This window comes from Aulonocara sp. 'chitande type north' Nkhata Bay, linkage group LG15 (assembly GCF_057382095.1).
Source record: "Aulonocara sp. 'chitande type north' Nkhata Bay isolate Kocher_YH1m ecotype deep benthic linkage group LG15, A_spYH_male_GT1.1, whole genome shotgun sequence".
Classification (NCBI taxonomy): domain Eukaryota; kingdom Metazoa; phylum Chordata; class Actinopteri; order Cichliformes; family Cichlidae; genus Aulonocara; species Aulonocara sp. 'chitande type north' Nkhata Bay.
The window spans coordinates 33,517,235-33,541,974 of record NC_141358.1 but is presented as its reverse complement, the minus strand read 5'-3'; the positions used below and the strand labels follow the sequence as shown (position 1 = coordinate 33,541,974).

The 24,740-nt window shown below is 43.8% G+C and overlaps 2 protein-coding genes across 3 annotated transcripts in view; one reads left to right on the top strand and one right to left on the bottom strand.

Annotated features, from left to right (window-relative positions):
• mdn1 (midasin AAA ATPase 1) overlaps nucleotides 1-24,740 on the bottom strand; it is a 60,566-nt gene that overhangs the window by 13,266 nt on the left and 22,560 nt on the right. For both annotated transcript variants that reach the window (XM_086262979.1, XM_086262980.1), the window contains exons 32-74: nucleotides 24,425-24,563; nucleotides 23,875-23,989; nucleotides 23,153-23,413; nucleotides 22,870-23,067; nucleotides 21,461-21,669; nucleotides 21,261-21,383; nucleotides 20,934-21,131; nucleotides 20,358-20,465; nucleotides 17,838-18,026; nucleotides 17,167-17,256; nucleotides 16,809-17,072; nucleotides 16,456-16,720; nucleotides 16,157-16,316; nucleotides 15,888-16,004; nucleotides 15,428-15,636; nucleotides 15,194-15,342; nucleotides 14,101-14,300; nucleotides 13,800-14,023; nucleotides 13,502-13,615; nucleotides 13,167-13,296; nucleotides 12,956-13,062; nucleotides 12,745-12,878; nucleotides 12,461-12,627; nucleotides 12,227-12,347; nucleotides 11,884-12,097; nucleotides 11,172-11,412; nucleotides 10,951-11,074; nucleotides 10,569-10,733; nucleotides 10,264-10,478; nucleotides 9,795-10,182; nucleotides 9,356-9,468; nucleotides 8,255-8,927; nucleotides 7,955-8,116; nucleotides 7,455-7,740; nucleotides 7,135-7,373; nucleotides 6,870-6,965; nucleotides 2,900-2,994; nucleotides 2,654-2,778; nucleotides 2,201-2,353; nucleotides 1,904-2,013; nucleotides 1,714-1,787; nucleotides 1,071-1,254; nucleotides 838-985 (exon numbers count right to left, since the gene is read on the bottom strand). In XM_086262979.1, the coding sequence (XP_086119105.1) occupies nucleotides 838-985; nucleotides 1,071-1,254; nucleotides 1,714-1,787; nucleotides 1,904-2,013; nucleotides 2,201-2,353; nucleotides 2,654-2,778; nucleotides 2,900-2,994; nucleotides 6,870-6,965; nucleotides 7,135-7,373; nucleotides 7,455-7,740; nucleotides 7,955-8,116; nucleotides 8,255-8,927; nucleotides 9,356-9,468; nucleotides 9,795-10,182; nucleotides 10,264-10,478; nucleotides 10,569-10,733; nucleotides 10,951-11,074; nucleotides 11,172-11,412; nucleotides 11,884-12,097; nucleotides 12,227-12,347; nucleotides 12,461-12,627; nucleotides 12,745-12,878; nucleotides 12,956-13,062; nucleotides 13,167-13,296; nucleotides 13,502-13,615; nucleotides 13,800-14,023; nucleotides 14,101-14,300; nucleotides 15,194-15,342; nucleotides 15,428-15,636; nucleotides 15,888-16,004; nucleotides 16,157-16,316; nucleotides 16,456-16,720; nucleotides 16,809-17,072; nucleotides 17,167-17,256; nucleotides 17,838-18,026; nucleotides 20,358-20,465; nucleotides 20,934-21,131; nucleotides 21,261-21,383; nucleotides 21,461-21,669; nucleotides 22,870-23,067; nucleotides 23,153-23,413; nucleotides 23,875-23,989; nucleotides 24,425-24,563 (7,796 nt within the window). The remainder of the gene's footprint in view (nucleotides 1-837; nucleotides 986-1,070; nucleotides 1,255-1,713; nucleotides 1,788-1,903; nucleotides 2,014-2,200; nucleotides 2,354-2,653; nucleotides 2,779-2,899; nucleotides 2,995-6,869; nucleotides 6,966-7,134; nucleotides 7,374-7,454; nucleotides 7,741-7,954; nucleotides 8,117-8,254; nucleotides 8,928-9,355; nucleotides 9,469-9,794; nucleotides 10,183-10,263; nucleotides 10,479-10,568; nucleotides 10,734-10,950; nucleotides 11,075-11,171; nucleotides 11,413-11,883; nucleotides 12,098-12,226; nucleotides 12,348-12,460; nucleotides 12,628-12,744; nucleotides 12,879-12,955; nucleotides 13,063-13,166; nucleotides 13,297-13,501; nucleotides 13,616-13,799; nucleotides 14,024-14,100; nucleotides 14,301-15,193; nucleotides 15,343-15,427; nucleotides 15,637-15,887; nucleotides 16,005-16,156; nucleotides 16,317-16,455; nucleotides 16,721-16,808; nucleotides 17,073-17,166; nucleotides 17,257-17,837; nucleotides 18,027-20,357; nucleotides 20,466-20,933; nucleotides 21,132-21,260; nucleotides 21,384-21,460; nucleotides 21,670-22,869; nucleotides 23,068-23,152; nucleotides 23,414-23,874; nucleotides 23,990-24,424; nucleotides 24,564-24,740) is intronic.
• LOC147313424 (uncharacterized) lies at nucleotides 5,377-6,560 on the top strand. Its single transcript, XM_086264423.1, has one exon. It carries the CDS (start codon nucleotides 5,571-5,573, stop codon nucleotides 6,555-6,557), a length of 987 nt encoding a protein of 328 aa, XP_086120549.1. The 5' UTR covers nucleotides 5,377-5,570; the 3' UTR covers nucleotides 6,558-6,560.

Here is a 24,740-nt window from a genome sequence, read left to right as displayed (position 1 = left end):
CCATTTTGGAATAAGTGTGTAACAAAACAAAAATATGGAGCATGTGAAGCACTCAGGCATTTACAAGAATATTCAGGTGTATGTTAACACAATGTCATATTTTTCCCAGAAAACAACATCCTAAGATCCCGAGGTCAATGTGGTGGCTGTAACTCAGAACGCAGAGCTAATGTACTAATCGGAAGGTTGGGGGTTGCCAGACAAGGGAAGGACAATGAAATGAAGACACTATTAGAGTATAAAAGTGCCTACAAAAAACCCCAAAACAAAACAAACAATAAAAAAAATAAAAAAAACACAACAAGAAGGGAATCGTATAAGTTGCTTGGAAGAAATAATATGTAAGCACGGCTCATCTCTGCAAAGTTGCCAAACCATGTTTGGTGAAAACTAAACGTATCCGAGCCATGCAACATAACAGTGACTCCAAGCACAGCACCAATCTACAGAATAATGATTCTGGTGGTTGTTGGTTTAGTTAAAATCCAGACTTCAATCCTTAAGACAGCTGTGCATAAATAAACCCACCAACCTTGATGAACTGCACCAAAATTCCTCCACAACATTTTGAGAGAATAGTAGTCCAACTGAAAACGGCTACTCGTCAAGGTTCTTGCTGCTTAAGGTGTTTCCACAATTTATCCAATTAGATGTACTTTTTTGTCGTTTTTCAAAGGACTTCATAGAGTGCTTACATGACTGCAGTTGTAGCCTGCAGTAGTAGGCTTCAGTAATCTATACTCTAATGTCAGGACAGTCACAGGATGGTGTCGAGTCCAACAACATAACTGAATTATTTCAACTGTGATTTTAACTATCCAGCAGTAGCTTTCTCACCAGTGAAGCAGTCCAAGTCTTCAGCCAGCTCAGGGACAGGGTTTTTCTTCAGCAGCTGGATGCACATCTTCTTCATCTTCCTGGACAGTACAGGCAGAGATATTTGTAGAGAAGAAGCTTTGAATCCTTCTTCTTCTTCTCCATCAGTCTAAAATATAAAAACATAGTTGAGTGATTAAAAAAAATGTTGAAAGAGAAAATTAAAGACACTGTGTGTTCTGTGAGATCTGTACCTGTAGAATCCTGCACTTTAAAGGCAGGGTGCTCTTTAGCAACTGGTGAACTCTGTGGATGGGCATTTCCTGTGGGTTAGCGTCCACACTGTCCAAGCTCGCGCCGCTTCCCTGCTCCACCAGAGCAGGAATACTCGGACCATTCAAAGCCTCTTCAAACTGCTTGATAAACTTGAAGAGTGTACTGAAAATCATAAGGTGATTACCATTAAAGCAGTCATTTATATATTGTTACACTTGGCTGAGGCTCAACTATCTTGACTTGCTACAGGTCAAGATCATTGTGGTCAACTAAAACTAAAATTAAAATCTGGTGCAACAAACATTTTAGTCAACCAAATAAATAAGACCCCACTAACATTTGCACTTTAAAAAAAAAAAAAAAACTTAAAAAACTGTAATAAAAATATGTATCAAATGTGTTTAGTTTTATTAATCTAGATAATACTGCTTAACAGCCAGATGAGGCGACTCTTGTTCATACTGATTTAGGATGTCCACACGAATCAATTCACATTGTTGTGTCTACTGGAATACTGAACCTTCCAACTTCTTGGAAGCTATTATTTAAACAGTAAAAATGAAACTGAAACTAGACACCTGAACCTGGAAGCTAACTGTGAAACAAATGCCGGCCACATACCGATGGGTCTTCTCCACTGACTGTTTGATGGACCAAAAATTGACATCATTCCATTTGCAGATCTTGACAAAGTCCTAAGAATACAAATTCATATGTAAGACAATGACAGAAAACTTTGCAGTGAAGTTCAGAGATTCAGAGGCAAGTTTGAATAAGTGTTAAGAGTTTGATAAGATTTATAGGGATATACCTTGAGGTCCTTTTCAATGGTCTGCCTGTGTTGAGTAATTTTGGTTTGAATGCCTTGAGAAAACTGATTGTAGTATTTGTACAGGTTCCAGAGAAGACTGGACAAAGGCTCTGTAAAAGCAAGCAGTACTGTGTCAGAATAAACTCAAGTACATGTTAAATGACACCTGAGATAAAAACAAAGTCCACGGTGATGTGAAATGTGTGATTTCGAAATTTCAGCAAAAGGCCGTTTCAGTGCTGGTCCAGTAAGCAGGTCTGAATGTGTAGTGTACAGGAAACAGCAGTGATAGCTGACCTTGCCCGGACTGCGGGGGGACCAGCAGGAGGTGGCAGTGGAATGTGAGCAACATGTTCAGACGAGTGTGGAACTCCCCCAGGGTGGAGCCCTCCAGAAAGGCCTGAAGGGTGGAGGACACTGAAGACAGGGAAAGGTGTTCTACCCCTTCAGCTGGAGAGGAAGACAATAATAAATATCTCTTGGCATCCTTTATTTCCTTGTGCTTTAAATTTGAAAGTTTGAAGTTAAATGCACCAGTATTTTCTGCAGTTTGCATCTCACAGAAATACAGACAGAGAAGCAGAGATAGATCCTCGCTTCCCTTCAGCTGATAAAATTTACACCTTTAATCTGATATTCACCCCCCCCCAGAAGATTTATTTTTATTTTATTATATTAATTTTTAATTAATTAACACCTTTAATAAGACCACCACACTGAGTCAGCACACACAGATTTGTTAGCTTGTACCTGTACAAGTCTCTGTCCTCTGTTCCTCTAGGTATCGCTCCAGCAGCTGGTAGACAGAGAACCAGTGTTTGGTGGACTTCTCTGTGTGACGCTTCATTGCATTGTCAAGACTGCGCGACCAACAACTACAACACAAAAACCAGAGTTAAAAAGCTCCTTATCACAGTGCTTAATTTATGAGCTAGTTAGTGATTGGTTTATATCCAAAAAGTAACAAGTGAATGGATTTATTCATCTTTGTCTTACCTGAGCTCCAGCTTGCGCCACTGAATAATGAGCTGTGTGACGGGTTCCAGTTCCTTCCGCAGAGACACTGAACGGCTGGCGTTATTCTCCCAGTCCTAATGAGGGGAGCAAGGAAAATCAAAGAAAACAGAAATAGATGAGCCCTGTACAATAGGCTCATTTGGATGACCCAATGTCTGCTATTGATGGGCCTCGTTTACTAAAGTATGTAGCAAAATTATTGCTATATGTTTACAAAAAAAAAAGGAGCGGCTGTGTCAAGTTACAAATGAAATGTGCTGACAGACAGAGGGGTAAAAATGAAAGGTCATCAGACCGTAAGAAAAATAATAAAAAAAAAAAAAAATGGAGGGTGACAAAGAGCAGTTATAAAAAGAAATTCACTGCAATATCAAAAATACTGGTGGCTGCCAGCGCTACCTCTCAGCCTCATATATCTCTCTATCTCTCTAGAGATAGATAGATATATAGATATATCTATCTATATATCTATATCTATCTATCTATCTATCTATCTATCTATATATATCTATCTATATCTATCTATATCTATCTGTTGGAATGCTACTACGCAAGTAACCCCGGCGGAAGGGGCTACATGAATAGGATGAGGGACCTATGGATTCTTCGATACCCAACATCCACAATGACGGCGAAACAACTAGTAGCTCAGTGTTCCAACATTCGAAAGAAGGGACTGCTCTCACAGCTAGAGATTGACGAGGTACAACACAAATGCTACGGCAAGGAGGAGCCAGGACGCCAGGTCAGGGGGGCGATATCATCACCCCCACCCGAGATTGGGTACATAGCCCCAAGTGCGATAGGAGAAGGATTGTTGAGTGCGAGAGGAACTGACCTGAAAAATAGGATCATGGTCAAGCTTGAAACCTGGATCCCCCGTAGCCGGTTACCAAGATTACGTGAAGTACCCTCAGAAGGTCTGCTAGATGATGTTAATGCAGCACTACGGGCAATACCTACAACCACGATTACCGACACTAACAAGCTGATCTACAATACGGCAGCAGTGATCAGTGAGATGCTTGGCTACAAGTTGAACAGCCACAAGGGGCAGTACCCTCCATGGAGAAGGAGGCTAGAGGGCAAGATCAAAGTAGCACGGAGGGAGGTTAGCCAACTAACGGAGTTGCAGCAAGGTGCGACAAATAAGGTGCCTAAGAAATACAGCAAGCTGTCCATACCTGAGGCCTTGGAAACTGCCAAGCAAAGACTCACAGCCTTGGCCAGCCGCTTGAGGAGGTACACCAGAGAGATAGAAGGCAGGAGAATAAACCAGCTGTTCTCCACAGAACCAGCAAAGGTGTACTCTCAGTGGCAAGGGAACAATAAGAGAACAGCACCACCAAGGCTGGAGACGGAGCAATACTGGAAGAGCATATGGGAGAAGGATGCAACCCATAACGGCAATGCTCAGTGGCTAGAGGATCTGAGGGCAGACCACAGCGACCTCCCTGAACAGGGTCCAGTAACCATCACAGTGGCAGATATCCAAGAAAGGGTCTCCAGTATGAAGAGTTGGACAGCACCAGGGCCCGACATGGTTCACGCCTACTGGCTGAAGAAGCTGACTGCACTCCACGAGCGTCTGGCAGCACAAATGAACCAGCTGCTAGTTAACGAGAGACACCCGGAATGGCTAACTGAAGGCCGGACGGTCCTGATCCCCAAGGACCCCAAGAAGGGACCGGTCCCCTCCAACTACCGACCAATAACCTGCCTCAGTACTACATGGAAGCTCCTGTCAGGCATCATATCGGCTAAGATGAACAGGCACATGGGTCAATACATGAGCGGGACACAGAAAGGAATTGGCAAGAATACCAGAGGCGCAAAACACCAGCTACTGGTAGACAGAACAATCAGCCGAGACTGCAAGACCAGACTGACCAACCTGTGCACTGCTTGGATTGATTACAAGAAGGCCTATGACTCAATGCCCCACAGCTGGATACTGGAATGCCTAGAATTGTACAAGATCAATGGGACCCTAAGAGCCTTCATCAGGAACTCAATGGGGATGTGGCGTACAACACTAGAGGCCAACTCCAAGCCCATAGCACAAGTCACCATCAAGTGCGGGATCTACCAAGGAGATGCTCTGTCCCCACTGCTGTTCTGCATAGGCCTGAACCCCCTTAGTGAGATCATTAACAAGACTGGCTACGGATACCGACTACGGAACGGAGCAGTTGTCAGCCACCTCCTGTACATGGATGACATCAAGCTGTATGCCAAGAGTGAACGAGACATCGATTCACTGATCCACACTACCAGGCTATACAGCAATGACATTGGAATGTCGTTCGGACTGGAGAAGTGTAGTCGGATGGTAACAAAGAGAGGGAAGGTAGTCAGAACTGAGGGGATTGAACTACCAGAAGGCAACATTGCAGACATAGAGGACAGTTACAAGTACTTGGGGATCCCGCAGGCGAATGGAAACCATGAAGAGGCCGCTAGAAAGGCTGCAACCACCAAGTACCTGCAGAGGGTCAGGCAAGTCCTGAGGAGTCAGCTGAATGGTAAGAACAAGATCTGGGCCATCAACACGTACGCCCTGCCCGTGATCAGGTACCCTGCTGGGGTAATAGGCTGGCCAAAGGAGGAGATAGAAGCCACTGACATAAAGACAAGAAAGCTCCTTACCATGCATGGAGGGTTTCACCCCAAGTCCAGCACCCTGAGGCTGTACGCTAAGCGGAAGGAAGGGGGCCGGGGACTGGTGAGTGTCAGCACCACAGTCCAGGATGAGACAAGGAACATCCAAGAATACATTGGGAAGATGGCCCCAACTGACCGAGTGCTCAGTGAATACCTCAGGCAGCAGAAACCCAAGAAAGAGGAGGGAGACGAGGAACCATCATGGAAGGACAGGCCCCTGCACGGTATGTACCACCGGCAGATAGAGGAGGTGGCTGATATCCAGAAATCCTACCAGTGGCTGGACAAAGCTGGACTGAAAGACAGCACAGAGGCACTAATCATGGCAGCACAAGAACAAGCTCTGAGTACAAGATCCATAGAGGCTGGGGTCTATCACACCAGGCAAGACCCCAGGTGCAGGCTGTGTAAAGATGCCCCAGAGACAATCCAGCACATAACAGCAGGGTGCAAGATGCTAGCAGGCAAGGCATACATGGAACGCCATAACCAAGTGGCCGGCATAGTGTACAGGAACATCTGTGCCGAGTATAACCTGGAAGTCCCGAGGTCAAAATGGGAGATGCCCCCAAGGGTGGTGGAGAATGACCGAGCTAAGATCCTGTGGGACTTCCAGATACAGACGGACAAAATGGTGGTGGCTAACCAACCGGACATAGTGGTGGTAGACAAACAGAAGAAGACGGCCGTAGTGATCGATGTAGCGGTTCCGAATGACAGCAATATCAGGAAGAAGGAACACGAGAAGCTGGAGAAATACCAAGGGCTCAGAGAAGAGCTCGAGAGGATGTGGAGGGTGAAGGTAACGGTGGTCCCCGTGGTAATCGGAGCACTAGGTGCGGTGACTCCCAAGCTAGGCGAGTGGCTCCAGCAGATCCCGGGAATAACATCGGAGATCTCTGTCCAGAAGAGCGCAGTCCTGGGAACAGCTAAGATACTGCGCAGGACCCTCAAGCTCCCAGGCCTCTGGTAGAGGACCCGAGCTTGAAGGATAAACCGCCCGCAGGGGCGTGCTGGGTGTTTATATCTATCTATCTATCTATCTATCTATCTATCTATCTATATATATATATATATATAGATATAGATATAGATATATATATAGATATATATAGATATATATAGATATATCGATCGATAGATAGATATAGATATATATGCATGCATGAGTTTACGCAGAGATTTGTACATGAGGCACACTGTCACTCATTTCTTTTACAGAAAATCAACACTTCTTGGTACTGAGGGTGCGTGATTCAGGAGATCTCTTCCTGACAGAAGTCACCTGTGCTTTGCTGAGCAGGATCTCTAGGCCGTTCAGAAACTTAGCCACCGGGCTGGCCAGATTGAAAGCCTTGATTCTCTCCATCACCACATTCAGCTGAAAACACCACATACACATACAGGAATATATGTCAGAAAAACAGAACAAAGTGTAACTGTTGGGATTCTTTACACTGTCCCTGTGAAAGCTGAATTAATGAATATGTATTTATTTGAATCACAATTATGCAAAAATGCTGTATCGAAACCACTTATGGCAAACTTACCTGTTCGAGGGCAGGGTGTCCAGGCCAGTCCTCTAGTCTCTGCTTCACTGCCACACTCAACTGTTCCAACACAGGGAGACAGAGAGAGGCCTCGCTCATGTTAGGGTGCTGGTAGAAGTCATAGGGTCCATCAGGGGTGATGGCCAGACCCTCGCCACCACCAGAGCCCTGCACAGTGTTCTGGAGGATGGCAGAGAGCAGCAGTTCACTGCCTGTCAGCTGCTGGTCCAGGTCAGAGTCTGAAGGGGGAAACAGAGGTTTATACAAGTACACTGGAACTTTGTTACAAGAAAAGGATGCATACAGGCAAAGTTACTAACCAACGAGGTGATAGAAGTGTGACATCACTGGAGAAGCAATCTGATAAGACGAAAGCAGGGCTTTGATGTGTTCTTTACTGTGATTGGCTGGTGCTGTGCTCTTGTACCAAAGCGATTGAGCATATCCCAGACACAGGCGCTGATGAACCTGGATCACTGTATTCAGGGTAGCGGGAGAGAACGCCTTCATCTCAAAAGACTCTTCGGGGGTTTTGTCTTCGAGCCCTTCTAGACTTGTGCCAGCTGCTCCTTCTAAACTTGGCTCAGACACGATGTCTGCAAAGTCCTGGATTCAATATCGACAGAAATTGAGCTTCAAGTGGATATTTATGCTTTCCACATGCAAACAGCTTTTATTTCATTTGGCCTTAAAATATAAAAATGATTGTACTAGATCGTCACCATATGATCCAATATGAGATATGATGGTTAACGTTAGGATCGGATAATCAGAGAATTGATGGGTCATTATTTGCTGTACAACAGCTGTACTGCAGTACCTTGTTGAACTGAGGAAACTGTCGTCTGAAGTCTCGCTCCTCCTGTTCATCCTCAGTCAGTCCTGAGCCGTGCAGTCGGCTACGGCTGCGGTAAAGACTGGCCTCCATTTCTTCATGCTCTTTCCTTCGCCTCTCTCGCTCATCCCACTCATTCACCAAAGCCTGTAAAGAATGACAATAGAAGGAGCAAAGTAAGAGCAGATTTTGCAGGATTTAACAGTTTGGAACAGAAAACTATTTAGATTTATTTAAAGTCATTAGGATGACATCTCTCCCAGTGAAAAGTCTTAAAATCCTGACCTGACAGATGTGTCTGAAGATGCTGCGTGCCTCGTGGCTGAACTCTCCCGTTGACAAGGTGTGACACTGGACATAAAGCAGAGCACTGAGTAGCAGAGTGCAGGACTGAGGCATCACACATGCAGTGTCCTGCTGGGGCAGAAGTTTCACCAGGCTGCGCAGAGTGTCCATACAAACCCTGGAACACAGAAAGTCTGCCCGGACCAGGTACGACGGCAGGCTCGGGGACAGGAATGGGAAAGCCAGAAGGCAAGACACCAGCCTTGGCAAACCAGGTACAGGATTTAGCAAGGCAGCCACCTGGGAGGCTACCAGCCTCATACCGTACCGGAGCTGAAGGATACCCGTCCTCACTGGCCCAACAACATCAGGATAAAGGGGATAGTCCTCCAGCAACCTCTGGCAGAAACGCTGCTGGGAGTTCTGCCAAACAGCCTCCTCCTTCAGGACGGCCTGGACTGCTGACTTGGATTTTGAAGCCGAGGAGCCCTCCAGCGTATTGAGCAGCTGGGACAGCAGGTCCTGTATGGCTGATGTCTGACCAATGCTGCACAGGTAGTGCTGGAGCTCCTGGTACAACTGACCATACTGAGGCTCATGAGGACGACAAGCCTGCTTCCTGGAAAGCTCAGCTATCTGCTCCTTCACCTGCTGCATGCGGATCCATAGATACCTAGTAAAGCAAACATCAGGCAGTATAACCTAGAGCTCATTGCATTGCTTCTCAAAGACCTTTTATGGTGGTATTAATGACTCTTTCAAAATGACAGCCTTTGTTTGCTTTTAAAAGTTAATCTTCTTAACAGCGGCTGGTTGTCATTTCATCCAAACGCACAGTAAACATTTGGCTCAAGAGTCCTTAAATTTGCTTAACTACAACTTAAAGTTTGAGAACCCCACAGAATTACTAGTATTTCTAAATGCGTCACTGCCGCTAGAATAAAAAAAAAAACAAAACAAAATCAAATTAATGCACAATGACCAATTATATCAACTCCATTCCCACAGTAAAATCTTCAGAGAGGAATGGGAGTAGTTCTGATTTTCCCTGTGACTTTGATGCAACCGTGACATGCTGAGAGATCAGCATCCAACTCTTACCTGATTCGAGGATGCTGGAAGCCATCAGTTGTGCTGCTCTCCTCCAGTTCTGCTCCGGTCATCAGCTGAGACCACAGGCTCCGCCCTTTCCATTCTTCCTGAAGCAGAGCCAACTGCGACAGACAAAAACAGAGTACTTTTGAGTGTTTTATTGTAGAAAGTACTCTTCATCCACCACATTCCATCCTCTAAAAAAAAAAAACCTCATCAGAAAATAACATGTTTGAACATGATCTTATAGTGAACTTGGAGTTTATTGTTCAAACCAGAAGACCTCATGTTTTCTTCTAAAGCAGTCTGAAAAGAAAAGGTTACCTTTTTAAAGAAAATTACTTACAATGAACACTACTGTTACATTCACATGAAGCCAATGGTTGTGTGTATTTATACTGACTCAGTTACAAACACTTTACACCTTTGTCAGGAGAGTACTACAGACCTCCTGCTGAGCATAGTTCAGTTTGTAGGCTCTCTTTACAGCTGGGTCAAAGATGGTCTGCGGTGTCCACACTTTGATCTGCAGCAAGCCCATGTTGACCCAGAACACTCCAGAGCGAGCCAGTGAATTGGAGCCTTGGACTTTGCTCTGGACATATTGCTGCAAGCAGGTAAGGCAGGCTTCCACCAGGCCATCAGGGAGTAGTTTAGGAGGCAGGAAGTCTCTAAAGACCGTCTGGATCTCCTGGGCAGCAATAAGAGGGTCAGGGTCTTCCACCAGGCTCTCACAGCTCTCCATGTAGCCTTCCTGCAAGGTGGGAGGCAGCACGTCAGCCATGCTTTGAAGTTGCCGACGCAGGACTGCACCTTGGAGCCTAAAGTCAGTACCCCTGAGGAGAGATAATGCAACTGTCATCAGCAAAGCCCAAAATAAAAATTGCTGGTTAAGGACATTTAATGTTCCATTATACCTGAAATCAGCCAGCGCACGGATGCTCATGTTGTCCCAGAGCACAGCAGAAAGATCCTGCAGCTGCTGAATCCTCCCTTTCCAATCCCCAAGTCTGACATTGGAGAAGGAGAGAAAAGCCTCTCCTGAAGGTTCCCATGAACCACCCGTCTTACTACAGCTGAGCATTTCCAGTACGCAATGGGACCGCACTGCTTTGCTCAGCAGAGCTGGACCCTGGAAACCATATTGCATAAATGTATTAAACAAGCTGAAAACCAGCAGTGTTTGTGGAACAGCGAGTTTGGAGATATTAATAGATGTTACCAGGTTATCTGTTCCTTGGTGCTGCTTTGGATCCGCCTGGGTCTCAGGATGTAGAGGGTCCCATTTAAGCCAGTGTTCTGGGTTTGAGGTTATGCTGCAGGTCCACAGGGAGGATAGAGCCTCCGACAGGAGCTCACACCAAACAAACGGCAGCTCCTCAGCTGGCTGGAAGATAACACATATTTCAGCTTTAAATGGGGATTTTCGTTTGAAAGGCTAACTTCTGGACATGAAATGTCCCGTGTGAGAAATGTGAGTAAAACTGTTCTCAGCAATTGGTTCTTAATGTTTCAACCAGATATAAGTTGAACAGTTGTGATGTAACAAACTCTTTTAGCCGAATATCAACATTTTATATGTGGTCAAACTCATAACTACTGACCCGGTCACTACTGAGCAGGAACCACAGTGGCTGCAGCTGTCTGACATTCATCGGGGTGGACTGGAGGCAGTAACGAAGATGTCTGGAGAGGTCGCGACGTATGCAGTCCTCGGCCTCCTGGTCACTGCAGGTCAACATGAGGAGTTCAGTATACAGTCCATCAACAACATCCAGAACAGGTGCTTTTCTATTTTTGATTACACGACAAAGATGAGCCTTACCTAGGAGAAAGAGCTAGATGCAGCAAGTCTGTGCTAAGTCGTAGCTGATTTAGGACGGCAAGTTCCTCCATCAGGGGCCAGAGCTGGGCCCTGCGGCTGAGCTGCTGCAACTCCTCTACGGACAAAGGGACTCCGTCTGTGGACTCGTCATGCTCCGACATGGAACAGACTTCCAAGAGCCCTCTGGAGGTCATGCAACACTCCTGCTGCTCCACACTCGACACCAACCTCTCCATCACCCCTTATGGGAAGACATATGGGACGCATGCCATCATGTAATGTTTCACATTCATGCTCCTGAATGTTTTAATACCAAATGGTATTTCTAAAAGATTTATATTGTATTTAGTTGAGAATCTTGAAGCAACTCTCTAGATTCCAGAAAACATGTTCAACAAAATCTGACTCTAAAAATAAAGTTCAAGATCAACTCCGAGATGGCAACTGAACTTTCCTGTTTCAGCACAGATGATCAAAGTAAATTCAGTAAGCCGAGCATGTGAGTTAAGCACACAGAAACAAAGCCATCATCAACGGAGCTCCAGAAACATGGAGGCTGTACAGATTGTATTCTGATTCTGACGATATATCTGTGATGTAATCACAGTCACTGTTTTTATATATTGAAAGTATATAAGAATCTTATTCTGAGTCCCATAAATATCCAACAATCACATTTTATGGCAAAAGCTTTTCTGCAACTCAAGCTCACCTGACTTTTGAGGGTCCAACTGGTTGTTTGCTAAGAGAATGAGGCCCCAGGCTTCCAGGAGACTTTCTTTGATGTCCAGTCCGAGTCCAGCACCCTGAAGTCGAACCAGCTCTTGCTTCGAATGAATCATGTTGTTGTCCAGTTTTAGATCACTCACATCCAGGGCTTTACTCAGGAGCCTGAGCTGAGATGCACACTTAACTACTGACTCCAGCTGAAAAGACAGATGGATATAGTTTCATCTCATAAATATAAGAATATAAAAGAGTGAGTGACAGATGGTACTTAAACTGGCTTTTATATTACTTTATTATTAGACCTAGCTGATGAATTATATCCAGACCTTAAAAGGAAGAGTTTTCCCCAGGGTTTTCTGAATGCCCTTCAGAGCTGTAGCTACAGACACTGGGGTGGACAGAACAGTCTGGATGGCTGTTGAGGTGGCCTGCAGCTCCTGGTGACCTCTATTTTTAGAACAGCAATTTCAGAAGAAAGTACTTCAGACTAAATAAAAATACATATACAAATACAAAATACTTGTATAAATGATACAACTATTTGCAAGAAAGGGATTTACTCAAACGTGACATCAGCGTCTCCCAGGAGAAGCTGTGGCAGTCGGAGGATGAGGTGTTTCTGGACCCACTGCCAGTGCAGAGACAGCACAGAGATGCCCTTAGAGTCGGGCGTCAGTGTGCTGCACACATCCCAGAATCGATCGAGCCACTGTAGCAGCTGCAGAATCTAAATGCACAATGACAGTGTTGCAGTTGGAGACCATTCTTGTCAAATTTTAAGGTTGTATTTAGATAAAAGAAGAAAGACAAAAGAGTAGATTAAAGAGTCAGATAGCGTTCTAACCTCAAACATAATGTGGTCTGAGATGTAAGGTTGTCCGGTCTGAACAGCCTGCAGGATGAAGTAGCCCCACAACTCAAAGAAGGTTTGCAGGTGCATCAGCACAGGGTGTGGCAGGTGACCAATATCCACAGTCCCTGTGAGGAGGATTTGGGTATTTGTTAACTTTTAGAAGCACTAAATTATATTCTAATATAAAAACCAAAGTGCATACCTTTACTGAAGGCCGTGGCTATTTGCAGTACAGAATTCGGACCAGACAGGTTGACAGCGCAAGTGCATACAACAGACCTCTCTTCTCTGTCCATTATCAGAACGATCCTAACACACAAACCGCTCATTAGCAGTCCATTTGTTAACACAGCAGATCTGCATAACTTGATATAAGACTCGGAATTAAGAGAATAGATAACAATTAGTCCCACCTGTTGGCAACTGCGTTTAGTGCCTCTAGGAACTCCGTGTATCTTTCTTCATCCTCAAAGTTGCACTTGTTGGCCAAAATGTCCAAGTACTGCTTATTCCACCGCATATCCACCAAAATCCTGTATTCATCTGGCAACACAACATTTGTTTAGATGTTATCATTTACTGATAGATACATTCAGTTTTCTTGAAGTTTTCCTAAAGTCATCTAGTAGCAGAAACAGGCAGTAAATTAAAAAACAAACAAACAAAAAAACTTTTATTAAAACTTCAATATTCTAGTGTGCGAATAGATTTCACTTTTCTTTCACCGAAGAACAAGAAAACTGTTTACCTGTGCTGTGGGGCTGGAGTAATTCTGCTAGTGACTTGCCCTTAGCGGCAAGCTTGCTACCAAACACAGCCTTTAAAGCCCTGTTTCCTGCTTCCACCTGGACCAGCGCGGCATCTGTAAGAGTAAACCATCACATTATCAGGGGATCTGGAGCACTGAATAGCCCTGCCATCGATTTGCAAAACAATTTAATTTGACTTTTTGACATTAACTTTGTTTCGAAGAATAAAGCACCTTTGCTGTAGTCTAAATGTTTGGGTTGTTGTGTGTAGTGTAGTTTGTTTGCACTGTAACAAACCAGGAGCATATTTGTGGCTCTTTCCCAAGTGTGACAGCCAGCTGCTGCGCATGATCCAGTCTCCGTGAGAGGCTCTCTCTGTGAGCAGTCTCACTGCCGTGGGGATCAGCCTCAGAGCATTTCCATCCTCCAAACCCCCCACTGCTTCAGAGAACACCAGGCCTTCATGGACACCGCTGTTCTGCAATACCCTCTGTAGGTCACTCAGACTCAGAGGCTGGCTCCTGCAGAAATAAAACTTATGTAATCACTTCTTTAATGAGAAAATGTATGATTTAGCTGGCGTGACTAATTGATTTACCGTTTGCCTTGGAGGCTGAGTGTGTTCAGACAAAATAAGAGGACCTGTCCATCTCTGATAACAGTAGAGAAGCAGGAATCCTCTGTAGAGAGGAGGGCAGAGGGGAAGCTGTCAGGCCAGACTCCAGCACACAGCAACCCACAGCCCCATTCTTCTGTGTCCAGGATGCTCAAGTGCTGCTCAATCACCTGCTGGGCTTTCTAGGAAGAAAATGTACTCATGTTTATTCATCCTTTATGAAGGCTGACCATTTCAAATATTTCAGGTTATCCAGAGTTTCCCCTGATTTTCAGTGGCCTATCAGGGTTGTTGAAGGGTGGTGGTGTCCACCCTTGACTGCATTTAGCTGGATCTGAACAGACAGTATGTCTCTGAACACCTCAGAATTCATCGGGCTACTTTTGTTCTAATCACTAGTCTCCCAGTGTTGCTGGCAGCCATGCATGCCCAAGTCATCACACTGGCTCTGCCGTGTTTTACAGATGATGTGATACGGGCTGTTCTACCTTCTCCATACTTTTTTCTTTCCATCATTCTGGTAGAGGTTAATCTTGGTTTCATCTGTCCAATGAATGTTTTTCCAGAACTATGCCAGCTTTTTTTTTTTTTAAAGCAAAAGTCCAATCTAGTGACCAATCAAGTGGCTTGTATCTTGCAGTGAGCCCTCTGTATTTACTTTCATGCAGTCTTCTTTTAGGGTAGACTTGGATATTGATACGTCTACCTCCTGGAGAGTATTTGTTCATTTGCTTGGTTGTTGTTGCCTGTTGAGAACGGGTTTCTCTTCACCATGGAAATGATTCTGCGATCATCCACCACTGTTGTCTCCCATGGAGTTCACCAGTGCTTTCTTTCTCAGGATGTACCAAACCGCAGATTTTGCCACTCCTAATATTGTAGCAATTTTGCATTTTTCTTTTCTCAGCTTAAGGATGGTTTGTTTCACCTGCATGGAGAGCTTCTATCTATCTATCTATCTATCTATCTATCTATCTATCTAGATATAGAAAAGGTAGATAGATATGGATTCCTATACAATATGGAGAGATCGATAAAGAGATATATCTTGAAAAAAAACATAACAAAAAAATACCTTCTGGTTGGCAGAATTGTGCTGACAGAAAGAGTAGGCCTCCCCACAGGCATGCTGCAAGGCGCTAGGCAAATCCACACCTCTCTGTAGCTGGCAGCTCAGCAGAGTGGCAGCATGAAGAAGAGAAGCCACTGATGAGGCTGGGGAGTCTAACAGGCAGAGGCCAAATGCTTTGATAACTGCTACAGACAAACCGAGGGCTTATTTATTTATTCTTATGCTGTTAGCACTTACCCCAGATAGCAGATTTAACGGCCTTATGTATTTCAATCAGCAGATCACACACACAGTCCCCGGTCACCCCAGCAGTGTGAAGCAAAATCTTTAGGTCTAGTGTGTCCCAGCACACAGCTTCGTGTTCCCCTGGAATGTAAATCTCCACCCCTCTGTTCCTCATAGCTCTGGAGAGCTCCCCGTGCACAGGATCCATGGTCAGGAACAACCTGGGAAGAAAAACAAACAAACAAAAACACAAAACACACATCTAAGAACTGTTGATGAATGGTAAATGGCCTGTATTTGTATAGCGCTTTTACTAGTCCCCCCTAAGGACCCCAAAGCGCTTTACACACCCAGTCATCCACCCATTCACTCACTGGTGGAGGCAAGCTACAGTTGTAGCCACTGCTGCCCTGGGGCAGACTGACATTAGTGAATGCAACAAACCAGTGATAGTTGTACTTTTTTATACTACCTGAAGTTAGGGTGTGGGGTGATTTTGGGAGTGCTCCCATCTATGACACCACGTTCGTTGATGACGAGTGATCCACCAGGCTCCAGCAGAGCATTGAGGCGATCCAGCACTGAGGCACTAATTACATAAATGCACAATCAGTGCAGTTGGTTATAGTGTTCGTGTCACGGCTGACTTTTATACAACTACAGTTCTTGCTTCACATTTCACAAGTAAAACATGTTTAAGATGAAGGAGAACACAGTTACACATAAGCTAACATTTCTCACTTGCAGAAGTTGACGTTGTCCATAAGCAACCAGTCGCCAGACTGAAGGGCCTGGACGAGCATACCATCCAACCACTCAAAACCTCCGTTTGTCCAGCCGTCCTCCAGCTGAGCCAGACGCTCCTTCAGCAGCGTAAAGTCCATCTGAAGCTTAGACATGTCTGAGGACAATACATGTAATGTTATAATATTTTACATACTTGACCAGCAAAAAAACAACAACCAAAAAACAAAACAAAAAACAAGACACTTGAAACTGTTCCCTTTATATTTTGTCTGTACTCAATAATTGGTTGTTACCAGTGAACACTTTGAGCTTGGTGTTGAGTTTCTGCAGCAGGAGGATGATAACCTCCAGCTTGTTCAGTGCCTCAGAGTTGATTGTTCCTCCAGTTCTTTGCAGTCCTTCCTGCTTCAGCCAATGGCAGAACAGGCCCCATGTCTGCAGCAAGAACTCTGTGTCCTGGATGCCACCATCAAGTGACATCAATCCACGCCTTATTACCATGGCAACTATGTAATCTACACTCTCCAGAACTTGCTGCCACGGGCGCATGATATCCACCTGCAATGAGGAAAAAAGGGAAAGACCGCAGGATGACGTGGTCTGCTATTTTCAGGTTATAAACAAAGACCTGAGTTCTCAGTGTCACCTGCTCAAAGCCTCCCAGTAGCTCTGTGGTGTCCATGGCACTGTTCATGGCCATGATTCTGAGGCGATGTCCAGTCAGTAGAGAGAGCAGTCTCACCAGGCTGGTCTTTCCACTTGCTGTGGGGCCGACCAGTATGGTCATCCAGCCCATCTCCACACACTTCATCAGGGACTCCAGAGGCCTTAAGCACTGATGTGTGATGGACAGCGGTGTGTCTGGAGCCACATTGGCTCCACCACTGCGATGCAGCACAGAGTAGCCCACCTGCAACAGCAAATGATTGGAGGGTAATTTGCAAACTATGATTTGAAATGAAATAAAACAAAACAAGTTTTATTGTTTTGACAAATCAACAAACCTGTAGGTTGAATGGAGTGATGTGGAACTCTCTGGGGCCGCAGTAAGGCTCAAAGTCCTCCCCAAACACCTTCCTGAACACAGACAGCACCTATACGGCACGGGAGGAGGTTCAGTATTGCCACTGGTCATGAACTAAAGTATAACTGACTCCCAGTACCTAATAACTGAACACAATTCAGTTCAGCCACCAGCAGCACAGTTTCCAACATGCTTCTGATAAGAGGTTTTTGCAGTGAAAGTCCTGCCATATTGGAGAACAGTCCTAGCCCCTCCTGACATGAATATCACCAAGCCAGCCAACTTGGTTTTAAGCTTCTGATAAAATCACAGTGGAGGTATTCCAATAGTGCTATTCGTTGCGATTTAATGTTCTTTTCTCTCCTTATAGGAAGTCAAACTGTTAGTCCGTAGGATATCGAGATATTTCAATAAGAGGAAATTCAAACTTGTAGTGGGCTAAACACAAACCCTTGTAGAACACCACATTTAACAGATTGAAAAGTCCAAAGTTACAGTTTCAGTACACTTGGCTTATGACAATGGAGTTTTCTTCCTCGTCTGAAGATATGCGATTCTAAATTGACTACATATGTGATAAGGAAAGAGCACTTAAACTGTACGTCATTCACATACTTAGCAGGCTATGAAAAAGCTGGTAAAACAGTTTACCTGAGCTTTATCAGACTCTGTTCTCATTCTGTCAGCATACACCAATGCCACATGCTGGCCTGGGTTAAAAAATCCAGGTGCTTGGTCAGCCTGCATAAGTTGACACCAACGGAACAAGTCACGCAGGTTGAACTCCCAGGGACTTCCTCTCTGACCCCAATGTCTGTCTTTACACACTTCCTGGACAAGCTGTGGAGAGAACACATTAAAAAAATGCATTAAAATAAAAAAGTATCCTTTAGTCTTTTCTTTATATTTTGTTACATACAGTGCACATACATTAATGCTTTTGTGGATTAAAAATAGCCAAAGTTTAAATAATGAGGTTAAATGATAAATGGTAAATGACCTGGAATCACCCAATGTGAATTGGGTGCACTATCCATGGACTGTCAGTGTGTAAATATTGATGACAAGACCCAGCAACAGCACACTCTTTAAAGAGTTTACTTGGTTGTTAAAAGGGATCAATCTCATGTAGGAGTGAGCGGTTTAGCCACTGCCAAGTTGACGTAAGCATCTGGTGAAGACCCATACTTTGGACAATGCCTCTATCTGGCAATAGAGCTCACTGCTGGCAGACGGGCACCCCTGGAGTGGAGTGGACAGTGAACACGCTACCTTTATGGAACCAAAAAACCAGCTTTACATGCTTTCCAACCTGGCGCTATGATGAAGAGTAATAAACTGAAAGACGCAACCCACACTAGCATCTGGTGACCAAGGTGTAAAATGTGATTTTCAGTCCATCATGGATGGCGTTTTCTCTGGTCTGGTGATGCATTACACCTAACACTCATCACTGTGAGAGATCCATGTCATATAACTAACATAACAGGAGGCTTGTTTATGTGATTTGATATTTCACAGAGACAAAAATGGTTTTGGAGTTTGAAATTCTCAAAACTGGACGACAACATCCAATTCAGAAAAGAATTCAGCAGATCAGTTTGCCTAGGTTTTCATGGCGGTATGCTTTAGATAATTCTGTTGAAATGTAAACCTCCACACAAGCCTGGAACCCTGAGCACTCAGTAAAGCGGACTGGATGGAGGGAACATATTGATGTGGTGACACTTACTGCAGGGTGTCCTCTAAAAAGAAAGCACACAGGAAATTACTGCCAGACAGTGCAATCCTGGTTTCACCAGAACAGATCAGGTTCATTTGAGCAAACTCTCATTAGGTCATCATGTCTTTTAGCAAGCAATTAGCCCACTTTTCCCTTAAAGCCTGAAGAAATGCACTGATGGATTTTGGCATAGACAAAATATAAGCATGGATCCATGCTAGCTTATCAATGGCACCCTGCTGGTGGCAGGGTAACAGCATGGAGATATTTCTTGACCTACACTTTGGGTGCTTTAGTACCAACTGACCATTGTTCACATGCCAAGCCTACCTGACTGTTGTTGATGAAAGAGACAATCGTCTCTGTCCACAGTGGACACATATTCTAAAGGTTGCTTCTAGCAAAGTAACACATCAAGTTGCAAAGCTCAAATCACTACAAACTAATTGTTTGACCATGAGAACGAGTTTGCTGTGCTCAAATAGGCTACACTGTCAATCCAATACAGCATCTTTGGGATGTGGGGGAACGGCAGATTCGCTTCATGGATGTGCAACCGACAAATAACAACCAACTGTGTGATGCTATTATACCAATATGGACCGGAAACTCTAAGGAATGTTTCCAGCACCTTTTTAAATCTATGCCACACAAAAATGAATCTAGTTTTGGAGGCAAAATGAGTCCAACCATGTTCTAGCATCATTGAAGTAAGTAGATATAATAAATGTGCGGAAAACCTAACAGAAACCAACAAAATAAAGGAAAAGAGAAAAGCATACTGTGATGGCTGCACTTACAGCCACACAGTGGTAATACCCACCATGTTAGTGTAGAGGCTTATAAGTAACATTGCATTCACATTTCTTTCTTTAAATATAGGAATTTATTTACAGGACAATAAATAACTGGTTTTGGTTTAGAATTCATTCACATATCCACATAACACTGCATTCTAAAATAAGTGCGCACATTTTAGTTTACACTGTTATGTATGATTAATCTTTTGTTTTCTGAGTTACCTTAGTTGCAGCTGTTCCAGTCCCTTGATTAAGGATCCAAGAGGTGGAAAAGGGGCGGAGCGAGGTTTAAAGGAAGGCTACAAATTGGTTCACGCCATAATTCAGGACCGGGGGGGGAATTAGAGTTCATTATGTTTGGTTTAGTTAGGTTTTGTGTGTTTTACCCCTTCTCCTGTTTTTGTGGGCTGATCAGCCACTATTTAAGTTTCCCCTTTGTCTCGTTAAGTTAGGTCAGTTTGTTTGTGTTATCGGTTGTGTTGTCAACTTTGAGTAGAGTTTTGTTAGTTTGACCTCTTTTATGGGCCCAAGATTTTGATTCTTTTTGCATGAGTTAACCAATTATGTTTTTTGGGTTAAATAAAAAAACATTTTTTGGACTTTAACCTGTGCCTAAGTTTCCTTCACTGCTCGGTCCATCACACATACCCTGTTACTGAATTCGACCATTTTGATAACAATTTCCTTGTCGATACTGGGAAAAATCAAGTCTCCTATGAACTCCATGTCCTTGCTGGTAAGCTGGTCCACAAAAACCTGGGAAGACAGGGCCAGATAAGAGTTCATGAAAAACAGCAACCAGAATATGAATGATGGAGTAGCTCATCTGGCTGATCCATCATAGTTCAGAGGTCATTTTAAGGTTACTTTGTAGAAATGGAGTGTTTTACAAAAACTGCCTACATTGTTTTTGCACAACTACACAACTTTTCTGAACAGGCACAGATGTCACCACTGTAGTTTTCACATGTTTATGGTGTGATAAGCAATCACAGTGACTGAAATTATTCACAAATAAAAAAACAAAAATAGCTGAAACCTGACACACCAAGTCTTCTTTTATCCCCTGCAACAAGCACATTATAAAAATCTTACTCTTAATTTTTAAGTGGATCTGGTCAACTAAATAACTGTCTATTAAGACTATTCTACCGCACATAAAAGCTTTTCTATGAAAATAAAAAAAATAAAATAAAAAAGCAAAAACCCTTAATCAGGTCTTACCTGAGTGAATCTGTTGAGGAAGGATTTGGGCAGCCCCTTACGCCCCCCACCTTGAGTGAAAGGGTTCTGGCATCCAAAGATCTTCGTCTTGTCATGCTGTACCTGAAAGCTCATGGCCAGTTCTGGAATGTAGATCTCTGCTCGGTGATCAAAGCAGGCATTAAGACCTTCCAGCACTGACTGAGAGGCCAAGTTCAACTATGATGGAAAAACACCAGTAATACAGCTGATCAGTCTAATCAGATTGTTTGGAGTTTGAAAAATGTTAGAGCAAAACTATAAAATCAGTGTACAAAACTGCAAGAGTGTTAAAAGAGTGATCCCTACCTCGTCCAGTACCACCCAGTGCCCTGCCTTCAAAGCAGCCAAAAGGGGGCCATCGCGCCACGCAAACTCTCCTCCCTTCCCACCCTCCACTGGGAGATCTGTCCCAAATAAATCGGTGACATCCTGCAGAGAGTGTATGTCATCATTACCAGAGGCTTTACAGTCAAGTTCAGAGCACAGTGCTGAGCATGTCAATTTACCGTTTGCTCCGACAGGTTGATTCTGACCAGATGGTTTCCAGAAGCTTTTGCTAGTGCAGCCACCAGGCTGGTTTTTCCCACGCCAGGTGAGCCCTCGAGGAGCACAGGCCTCTGCAGCTTCAGTGCCCGCAGAATCCTCTGAGCATTCACTGCAGTGGTGCCTGCTGCAATGGCGTAGTTTGACAGGTTACGGCTCTCGGTGTGAGGCCCTGGAAACAAAGGCATTATAAGACATTACGCAAACATCAGTGAACTCATCACAAGCACTTAAAGAGTTGTATGTGTGTTATCATGGAAGACAGGTCCACTGTACACTATCGGTCAAAAAGTTATTCTAGTTATTTATTACAATTCAAGTCATTCAAGTCAAATGAATAGCTTGAAATGGTACAAAGGTAAGTGGTGAACTAACTGCCAGAGGTTAAATAAAGAGGTAAGGATACCCAAAAGTGTAACATGATGTACATTTCAGAATGATACAAAAATGGAAGACAGACAGTCCATCATAACACTTATAAATGTAGGTGTTTCCTACAGAGAAACTGCAAACAAAGTCAAGGTGTCAGTGAGTACAGTTTCCTTCACCATTAAAAGGCACTCAAAAACAAACTCTGACAGGAGGAGGTTTGACAGACCCAAAGACATAACTGAATCAAGTTTCTGGGAGTTAACAGCTTGCATTGTCCAAGCTATGCCAGAACTGCCTCAGGAAAAAGAACAAGATGGTAAGCTTGAAAACATGGAGTGACCAGCACAGTCTCCAGACTTAAACCCCATGGAGATGGTTTGAGATGAACTGGACAGAAGAGTGAAAGCAAAGAAACCTACAAGTGCCACACATTTATGGGAACTTCTGCAACAGATATGGGAAGAACTTCTACTGGTTTTTATTGTAGAAAGAATGCTTTCAGCTGTTATATCTGCCAAAGGTGGTTACTTTGACGAGTCAAAAGTTTAGAATACATTTTGGTCTATAAATTGATTCCTCCAATCGCTTATTTGTACGATGCTTTCATTTCAGAGTGCAGTGAGACATCAAAGCGGCATCATTTTCAATAAAAAAAAAAACTGGAAAAATGGGGTGTTCTAAAACTTTTGACCGGTAGTATACATGAGCATGTGTAGTTTCATGTAAAGAAAGTCTTTGTAGAAGTGGTGCAGAACAGGATCCACATCTCGGAATAAAGCAGCTGTTCTAGAGCGGCAACTAGCCCGCTATGGGAGGACATAGAGCTACTGCATCACGTTGTACTGAACTTTATTGCACTAAAAACTCAGCTTGAATTAGATGACACACTTTTCCCAACACTGTTAATGATTAATAAAATTAAAAAATGGTGTGGATATGTCCAGGCTATTCTAGCCCAGTGATTCCTTAATAGTACATTAAGGAATCACTAAATGTATACCTAATGCGATGTAGAAGGGATCAATGCCAAAGAAATCTTCTCCCCACTGAGGCTCCCGTGGCAAATTGCTGTCATACACTCTCAGGGCATCCATTACATCCTGGTCCAGCTTGGTCATCTTGCTTAGTCTCTGCTGCAGGAAGCTCAAGCACAGACGACGAGCAAGGAGGACACCGTCTGCACAGGAGGCTGTGGTCCCTGCAAAGAAGCCAGAATGGATCTACCAACAATTTCTTTCAGTGCCAAACTTTCAGCAGAATTTAAACATAAGCCGTCAGCTCACCTGAGCCAATGCCATCGATATAAACGAGACAAGCAGCGTGGATGAAGGCGGTAACAGTGTCCAGACGCAGGTCCCACTCGGCTTCATCTTCGTCTTCAATAGCTCCCATGGTCATGAAGCTATCTTCATCCCGCTCGCACACAGCATTGAGGAAGTTGACCCATGAAAGAATGTCTCTAACACTCAGGATGCAGCGGCAGCCAAAGTCCTGCTGTGTGAGCCACTCGATGAAGTCCAGCATTAGCTCTGCAACATCCCCACCTGTGTTCAATTAAAAAGTTATATTCACCTGCTTGAAATCAGTCATTTTAATTATCACCTTCTTTAACATAACCTCTAATGAGAACTCAGTGGCAACAGCACACTATGGAAATTCCACATCTGCTACACAACTCGATATTCACTCTGGATTTTAGCTTTTCTTTATTCTCAAACTTCTGAGAAACGTGCATCTCTTTAAATGCTAAATAGTCTCCCATGTTCTAGACTTGAGGCTCTAACTACACCTGTTATACTGCTCAACAAAGTGTGTATTAAAGCTGTCTTTTTTAAAATGACTGCCTGCTACTGCTGGAAACAATGTGGAATTGTGGAGACAAACCAGAAGAATAAAATTGAAGTGAACTAAAAAACATCATACATGGTTCATAACATAAAAGTCAAACGCTTTTTAAAACTATGCACTTGGTCATTTTAAACCCGGTGAACTGTAAATGGGTTACCATCAAGAGAGAGGCCTGAGCGCAAGTTGTGTTGGATGATCTTAACCAGGTCACTGCGATTGTTGGTCTGAGGGCACCAGATCTCTGTGAAACGATTTCTTAAGGCTGGAGAGAGCTGTGAAGAAACATACATGCACAAGTATAATCAGATAACACCTATGTAAAGTTCCATCTCACACCTTCAGCACATAAATAAGTCCATCATCATGACTTTGTGTTTCACCAGCCACTCTAGGTATAATATGTGCAATGTACAATAAAAGGCAAAGTTTAATGTTTGTGACAGATCTGTACAACAGGTCTAATTTCTGCAATATTCAGATATTTTGTGCAGTGTAATGCTGCATAAAATATGTGTGGTAGGTTTAAAATGTTCAATGCGTGTTTTCTGGGGCTGTGACTTGCAACAGTTCACGTGATGCGTTTGTGTCTTCTTTGTTTTTGTTCTATTATAAATGTGGAAGCAGCTATTTTGTGCAGCATCAAAGTCTAACAAAAACTTCCCTACAGGAAAAACAGTAGCTTGTACCATTTTGCATCATTTCATCACCTCTTTCTTGCCAAAGTCTCCTCCAGGGTTCATGGTGGCGACCAGACGGAAATTTGCAGCTGCTTTTATCAGCTCCACGTCACCACGATCTCCGCTGCCCTTCTCTGCCAATACAAGGGACTTCTCCGTCTCCAGAACACTGGTAGCAAACAAACACACTATCAAAGGTCAAAGCTTGTGCAGTGTTTTTAAAATTAAATGTTGGCAAGTTTACACTCAGAGGAACTTTTCACATTCCAAAAAGTCAATTCTGTGCATTTCCTTACCTGGATGACTGAGCGTGCATCAAGACATAACTTTTCTTAAGTACCAAACA

Coding starts and splice junctions, on each gene's coding strand:
- LOC147313424 (XM_086264423.1), top strand. CDS start 5,571: ATGCATGGAGGGTTTCACCCCAAGTCCAGCACCCTGAGGCTGTACGCT.